The 8,413-nt window shown below is 33.0% G+C and overlaps 1 protein-coding gene across 1 annotated transcript; it reads right to left on the bottom strand.

The window, feature by feature from the left end:
* Positions 1–313: 313 nt before the first annotated feature.
* LOC127105592 (zinc finger protein VAR3, chloroplastic) lies at positions 314–6,052 on the bottom strand. The gene is made up of 8 exons (XM_051042815.1): positions 5,636–6,052; positions 4,907–5,024; positions 3,705–4,057; positions 2,922–3,038; positions 2,447–2,572; positions 1,054–1,146; positions 815–913; positions 314–732 (listed from the first exon to the last, which is right to left on the bottom strand). The coding sequence occupies exons 1-8, from the start codon at positions 5,962–5,964 to the stop codon at positions 618–620; spliced, it is 1,350 nt and encodes a 449-aa protein (XP_050898772.1). The 5' UTR covers positions 5,965–6,052; the 3' UTR covers positions 314–617.
* Between the last annotated feature and the right edge of the window lie 2,361 nt (positions 6,053–8,413).

Below are 8,413 nucleotides of genomic sequence, written 5' to 3'. Positions count from 1 at the left end.
TAAGTTATTTGGTTTGTCTAATTTAAGCTTCAACTCGTTACTTTTAGCGAGTAAAAAAATGCTTAGGAGCTCAAGCAATTGCTAGAGAGGAATTCTTGGTCTATCATAGTGTTTGTTTATCAATGAGCTTTTGCAGTTCAATATTAGACAAACTTGCAACGAGTTGAAGTGAGTCTATCGAATCAAATCTATAAACTCTTGAATTTGACAATCTTCAATACATGAGTTTGATCTCTAGTGATACAACAGTTTGTAATAAAATTTTACTTGTCTTTTAACTCAAATTATGAATAAAATACCAAACAAAGTAGGATAACCCTCTCCACAACCTTTTCTCCCATGTTATTATGAATTAACAAATATCAAATACAAAACAAATTAGGGTAACCATCTATCCACAACTTCTTTTACTGCAAATTATCCCTTCACAAACTATCATCAAACAAACACGTCGCAATGGTGAAGTGATACTTTCAAAGGTGGAGAAGTTATTAGATCAACATTAATGAAAAGTGTGAGAAAGAAAATTGGATACGAATGCATCTGTAACAAATAATTTTACAACCAAAATAACACAAAATGACCTCAACAAAATTAAGCCTGGTGGTTTGTTTTAATCAGTTTCGTCTCCTCCAAATATGCTCTTCATCCTCATTGTTTGGTTGTTCTTTAGGTTGTTTAATATTGCACTTCAAGCATTTCGTGTTTCTTGCATAATTGTAGAAATCACATCTGCATAAAGCAATACATAAAATGAAATTAATTTTTTTTAATGCAATAAGCTTGGGTAGAGGAAGAAAATCAATGGACTTACTTTGGACAGCTCCAATCTCCAGGATATTGCTTGGAATTTGGATTTGACTCTTCACAACGAAAACACTTTCCTTTAGTCGCAAAATTCAAGAAATCACACCTGCATACATAGAAAATTTTATGTAAAAATAAAAAAGACTTGAAATAGCAAACAAAGTTTTGATGGCTTAATGGAAGAAATTAGGTAACCTAGCATACAAAACAAGAAGTTTGTATGATGGTAGCAAGAGAAATACTTACTTAGGACAATTCCAATCCCCGGAATTTTTCTTGGGCCTTGGCTCAGGACACTTCAAACACTTGACATTGCTCGCATAGTTCATGAACCCGCACCTACATACACAGGAAAACTCTTTAACTATTAAAAGTCAATGTGCACATTTTGATTATATACCATATGCAGAGAAATGCTAGGTTGTTATTAATCATCATGATAGAATATAAATTTTGCTCTTGCTCATAACAAAGTTGTAGCTCATTTTAGCTAAAGCTCAAAGATGTCTATGCATAACAACCGATTAACAGTTTTAGCAACAAAATAATTGAAGAGTCACAAAGGATCTATAAACTATTGCGATAGCATAGTGGTAGAAGTGATAACATTAGCAGGTAGAATCCTGATGTATACGATGATAATGATGATAGCCTACATGAAATGTAGTAAAAATAAAGGTGTTGGAATTTCCGCCTTCATTGTGATCTGCCCCTAGTCGCCTAAATTGCAGCATTTGACTTGTCTTCATTGCAACCTCTAATACCTTCATTGTGTTAAGTGGGGACAATTCTCACCTTACAAGCCGGTTTTATAGGAATGAATTATACCCAATCCAAATTTTAAAGGGAAAAGAGGTTACTAAAGTTTCCAAGATTAACCAATTCCGGTTTTAATACATAGTGGCTATACCGGTATACCGGGAAAAGTGCCGATATTTTGAGCATAGCGGAGTTGAAATGCAATATCGACTGTCGTAACAGATAGCCGAAATTCCAAAATGCAATACCGGTACACCGGTGGTAAAACACTGCACCAAACATCCTATACTACTCGATGTGGGACTTGGGCACTCCATAAATTAATAGCCAAGTTGTAGTGCAAAATGCAGCTATCCAGCTGAATGTAAATGCACCGGCAAAAGAACAAGATGAAAAACAGATGGCAAGCTGAATGGATTTTTTAAGAAATGAATTTTGAACAGAGGAGTAGAAAGATACTTCAGTAGAAGAAAGCCCCAAAAAGTCAGGGCAAGGCAAAGTAGTTGCAAGCAATCAACAATTTAAATTGTACTTCACAAGTCTTCCACTTTTGGCTGACTGGATTAGGCTTTAATAAGAGCCCAACCAAGAAAGAAAGGTTACTTTAACAGGTTTGCCTCGTTTCCCCTAGAAACTAAAAATTTGGTGAAAAAGAGACATCATGTGAAAAATGAAAGAAATTATTGATGGAAAGAGATGGTAAGTAACAGAATTTTGAGACCAATCAAAAAACAACTACCAGGTTAACGTGTCAAAGTTATCTATCAGTATTTAAATTTATCAGTAATTAGAAAAATTGATTAGTTTGCTATCCACCATCATACAAAACTAAAAATATGTCAACGGGAATTTTCCTTGCAAGTGAAAATAGGAAGCTTACTGTGGACATGTCCAGTCTCCCTTTTTCATTTGAACCTCATTCATATTGAGTCTATTGGCCCTCTTGGGCCCCTCTGCTTGGCATTTTAGACACTTTATGTTTCTGGAAAAATTTAAAAAACTGCATCTGTAGAAAAAGCAAAGAGCAGTCAGCAATTCAACATACCGAAGACACCAAAAACAAGAAAACTGAACACAAGTATTTGAAGACAATGGGAATATGGACAATATAGGGGGGGAAATAAGAAAAGAAGTTATTTGCAGTTAAGATACAAGTCAGTTTGACATGCATAATTGCATATAGAAAAGAAAGCTTGTGAGACAAAAATTCATAGAAGAGGCCAGAAGGCACTTCATATATATAATTATATTACTATTAACTGGCATCAGCTGACTTTTGAAAGGAAGATGGCATTCACATGTAGGAGTTTATAATGCCTTATGAGAAAAAGCTAGGAAGCAAACAGAGCACTTACTCAGAACAGGTCCAATCTCCTTCCTTCATTTCAATCGCAGGAGGGTCAATATTATTTGGCCTATCTTCCTCACAATTTAAGCATTTCATATTCCTGGCGAAGTTCATAAAATTGCATCTGCAGAAAATTTATGGGGGTAAAAGAACTGACTCTTAGGAATAAATCATTCAATGCTAACATCTAATTATATATGCCAAGACACATAGACACTTTTATTAACACAGGAATAATTGTGGAAAGTATAATGATTGGTATTCATGACAAGGAAGAAGCAAGTGCATCTTTTTGGGTCAAAAAGCCTACTGACGAAACTCACACGCACACACACGCTAGTCGCAGAGAAGAGGGGTATTGTGGGTTTGAACCCGCACCTCAGCATATCAATTGTCGCTGCAGCCTTTTACCATACCAGCTGCACTTTCGGGACAAAGCCAGGTGTATTTTTGACAAGTTATATAAAACAAATCCACCCATCCATCAGCCAAATATGAAAGACTACATTAATTTAATACAGAGAAAATGAACTTTACTTAACAAAAACAAAAGGTAATAATTTCCACCGCAAATTTTAAAAGAGATAATTTAATATCTAGTTGCTATTAGTAAAAGTTGCAATTGGTAGATGATAGACCACTTGCTTAATTTCTGAGGACAAATGGCTGATGAAAACTTTAGCTCTGTATTTTAACAATGTCTTTCAAATCCTATGTGAAAATGCACATTGAACATGCAGAAATTATTACACATGCTATGAATATATCTGCATAAACTAATATAACTCACTTTGGACACGTCCAGTCGCCTCTCTTCATCTCAACGTGTTTAGACAACATATCAGCCCTAAAACTTAGAGGTTTACTTTTTGCCACGGTATCCTTTGAAGTGGACTGAGCAGGAACAGGAGGAGGAGCAGGAGATGCCTCGCTCAACTCAATCAGCTGAGATAGAAGTTGCCTTGCAGATGACTCAATAACTTCTCGACCCGGTGGTTTCTCTCCTCCAGAAAGAACAAGTGGGTCTACCGCATAAAACAAAAGTATCCGCACAATATCCACAGTTCGAGCATCAGCTTCAGATTCCTTTAGAATTACATAAGCTCTATCACAAGAGTCTCGCAGATTGCAAGCACTACAAACCTGGATAGAAACAAACATGTGTTGTCATCTCCTCATATTCAAATAGGAAAGAAAATAAATTTCATACACTTGTGACAACATTTCATTTTTAATTCAAGTGCTAGCAATATGGGCCCGTTTGTTTTGACTTTTTTTTTAATGATTTTTGTAGTGTAACATAATTTTGTGTAAAAAAAATTACAAATAAACTTTTCATAAAAGTTTCAAATAAAAATTTGGTTTGAATAGTTATTCTTAAAATGTTATTTTATTTCATTACTTTATTGAAACTTTTTTTGGATATCAAAGTTTCAAAAAATCACTTAATTTTGAAGCTATTCCAAATAGCTTTTCATAAAAATCATTTTTGAAATACAACTTTTTGCAAAAATTGCAATTTCGACTATGTTTTGATATTCAATAATGTATGTTTATGTTATAGGATATCAAAATTAGTCTCCAATTTAGAAAAAACGAATATTAAAAAACTTGTAATATATTTAAAAATGGTTTTATAAAATCCATTTTTAACAATACAATGAAAAAATCCATTTTTTTAAGCTAAAACAAACATGCCCATACTATTTAACACTCACTTTTCAACATAATAGTTAATTAAAATTCCACGCCAACCATACTAAAGAACTCAGTTCCACTCTCCAGAAGCATTGTCAGCATGAGATTTCAGTAGTTCATCAATTATAAAGAAGCACTTGTGCATGTCAAAGTGAATATTGATAGCATTTATCTTATTAAAAATTATTTTGAAATTGTAACTAACTAATTGATTCAAAAAAAATTGTAACTAACCAATACTTCAAGACATAAATGCTTAAAAAAACTAGATAACAACAACAACAATACACATACATCGCCTTCTTCTAATCGCAGATGAGCTCTCAGCCTTTTAGCCGAATTAACAGCTTTACGGAGAAGATTAGGACATCCTCCTTCAACAACGGCTTGAATATCTTCCGATGACAGCAATCTGATTAACAAAATAACAAGCAACACAATTCAAATCAATGCAAATCTGCATAACACTACACAACAACCAATGTGCATTTTAAACAGCACTACATAACAAGCATCGCAGGTTAAATTAATATGAATCTACATAACACAGCACAAGATAACAAGCAACACGAGTTAAATTAGGCTTTAACTAGATTAGCTTATTTTACCTTATCTCCGGACATACTTACAAGATTATATGAGAGCTTATTGAAATAATTTATATCATTCATAAGTTGTTTTCCGCTTATGTTCATAAAATCGCTTATAGTTTATACCAAAAAAGAAGTTCGACAGCCTATACATCACTTGTATAATAGTAAAACTATGCATCCAAACATGGCTTTAATGCTAATCCTTAGCAAGTAATCTCATAAATACACTTTCATCATACATTCTTACATCATCAACTTGAATAACAATAACAATATTAACAATAATAATAGTTATTTTCTTCATGAAAGTAAAAGAAAAAAGCAAGTAACCTAAATTTGTGATGAATTCGTGTGTATCATGGAGAATTAATTAATTTGATATGAAATCAGGTAACTGAAATTAAAATTAAAAATCGGAAAGAAAACGAACTTGAAAACGTCGTAACGGTCACGAGCGAAGCTAAGAGAAGCATCTTTCAAGAGTTTGATGTTGGAGTAAACACTGCCATCAGAAGATTGGGAGAGATAACCTTTGGAGGTCAATCGGTCAACGAATGAGATCCATTCAGGCCAGGGATGGTCGACGGAAGATACAGTTACTGCGGCGGTGGCGGAGACGGTGGCGGAGACGGAGGCGGAGGCGGAGAAGAAAGAAGTGCGGCGGTGCAGTGGTTTGAAAAGGAGAAAAGGATGGTTGAGTTTGGTTGTTAAAAGTTGAGTTCGAGGGATACGGAATAGTGCGAACTTTAAACCTGACATTGATATTTTGCTTTCTGGTTCTTCTTCGAAATGCCTCAGCGAGAGGTTTATCGAAATGGAATGCAAACACTTCACAGGGTTTAAGGTAGGTTTGGGGATAACAAATTATTACTCTCTATTGTAATTTTTTTAAAATTACTCCTGATTATTAAGAAAAATAAATAGTTAAAAATATTATAGATAAAAAAAATATTTTTTAAAAAATAATAATTAGAGATTAATTGAAATACACTGTCAGTGTAAAAGGGTTTTACACCATCATTTAATTATAGACGTTGGATATTAAAAGAAGTTTGACTTTTATTTTAAAAATCTATAAAGTAATACAAACGGGTGATGGTGATGAACCGACGGTGTAAAACTTTTTACACTGACAGTGTATAGTAATTAATCTCAAATAATTATTATTAACTTTTTTTTAATATTTATCAAAATTTTAAAAATAACACTTAAAAAAGAATGAAGAATTTAAATTGTATTTTTACTTAAATAGTATTTCCTATTTTAATAGTTTTAATATTTTATATATTTTTTAATTTAGAATATCTTTGTGATTCTCATAAATATCTTATATTTTATTTTTAGTTCTAAATATTTTTTTAATAAGTTATTTTAAAAAATTTCATCCATATTTTTAATCCTTCTGCAATTTAGCGACTGTTTTTACAACTTAGCGATTGTTTAAGGTTTGTATATTACTTAATGATTGTTTTAGCAGAAGAGATCAAAAGTGTGGAAGGAATTTTTTAAGAGGATCATCGTTTGAAGAAAAAATTTGAGAGACTAAAAATGAAATATGAGATATTTATGAGAAACACAAACATATTTAACCCTAAAAATTATTTTATAAGATAAGATGGTTGAGTTTTACATTTTTCTAAATTTTAAGGGGAATGCTCTTTCCACCCTTAGGATGCCGATTCACATCTCTAAAAACTCAAAAATGTGTTTTTTTTTTGTTTGAGAATGCATTTTCGGGCGCATCTAAAATCATATCAATAAAGGTGTTGCAAGTGAGACACCCCTATTTTATCCAAAAATATGTTTGAAGATGCATCTCTAGAAGGAATTCGAAGATGCACATCCGTAAAGTGTTAAAATTCTTAATGCACGATTTGATAACACATACTGACCATGTTGTTCATTTAGGAGAATTCGTACAGCTCTGACATGTATACCAACATCAAAGTTGTGCAAGCAAATATGTATTTTGGGATGAATATCATCCATCAGATAAAGCTAATGAAAAGATTGTCACTAAACTCATTAAATATGTATTTGGATTTTAAGGGTGACAACACTTTCCATAAGTGCATCTTCGGATTTCGAAGATGCATTTTCGGATAATTTTTTTAGACAAAGTAGAGGTGTCTCACTTGCGAAGTGCTAAAATGTGTGTATCAAAGATGCATATGGAAATGCATCTCTGAATTCTAGATGTAATTGTGAAAAAAATTTAAAAAAATAACCAGTTTTTTTAAATTAAATCCCAAAATAACCAATTTAAATTAAAAAAAAACCATTTTTCCCTACTTATGAGTCAGTTGAATTGACGCATGCAACTAAACTTCAAAGGAGACGCTATGGGTGCATGCTTGCAAAGTCAATGCATGTAGGCGCCACATGCATTGATGCATGCATGTGTGCATGTGTGTGTGTGTGTGCCACATGCATTGGCTCATGCATGTGTTATATGTGGGTGGCACCTAGGGCATTGGCGCATGCATGCATGGGCTCATCTATAAATATCATGCGTATCTCCCATATTTTTTTACACAACTTCCTACCCTCCTTTCATTTTCCTTCAATCTCCTTCAATTTTGTTTTCTTTAACCATGTCTGAATATATTCACAAGAGAAATGTTGATTTAATCTTTTCAACAGTGCAACCTCCGATAAAGATTCGATTTTGGAATATAGAATCGTTCAAATGTCTTAATCGGACATTGAACCATTGGTTAGATGGAGAAATTGAAAAGGGTGAAAGGATTAGAAGAGTTCAATGACTTAAGTCCACGTTCAACCAAAATGCAGAAGTTTGTGTATGGATGGATATTAAGACTGACAAATTTGTTCACATGATGATGTATAATATGTTCAAAATTGTTTTGATGGTTGTAATCGCATAGTTATAGTAATGGTATTTTATTTGTTGTAGTTTGATGTGTTGTTGTTTATGTGTTGCTTGTGTGTTGTATGCTTTGTATTTGTTTGTGATGGTATTTTCTCACAAAGTTATCATATTAAATAAATGTTATTTTTAATATAAAGCAAAAAAGGTACAATTAAAATTATCTTGTTGTGCTTGTTCCAACACTGGGACAATTAGAACGATTATGACCAGGCTGGCGACATGAACTACATAATCGAATCATTTTGTTCGTCGTATCCATTTTGGTTCAAATACGGGTGTTGTTTGGGCGATCCTTTTTCTTTTTTCGCATTACTT

Source organism: Lathyrus oleraceus, chromosome 1, assembly GCF_024323335.1.
Source record: "Lathyrus oleraceus cultivar Zhongwan6 chromosome 1, CAAS_Psat_ZW6_1.0, whole genome shotgun sequence".
Taxonomy (NCBI): Eukaryota; Viridiplantae; Streptophyta; class Magnoliopsida; order Fabales; family Fabaceae; genus Lathyrus; species Lathyrus oleraceus.
Note: the sequence above shows the minus strand (reverse complement) of the source record. Positions and strands in the feature narration are given on the sequence as shown.

Excerpts from the sequence above, each read along its gene's own strand:
- LOC127105592 (XM_051042815.1), bottom strand. The coding sequence starts at position 5,964 with ATGTCAGGTTTAAAGTTCGCACTATTCCGTATCCCTCGAACTCAACTT. Across the intron at positions 3,039-3,704 it reads GGCGACTGGACGTGTCCAAA|ATGCAATTTTATGAACTTCG; the intron begins GTGAGTTATATT and ends AATTTTCTGCAG. Across the intron at positions 2,573-2,921 it reads GGAGATTGGACCTGTTCTGA|ATGCAGTTTTTTAAATTTTT; the intron begins GTAAGTGCTCTG and ends CTTTTTCTACAG.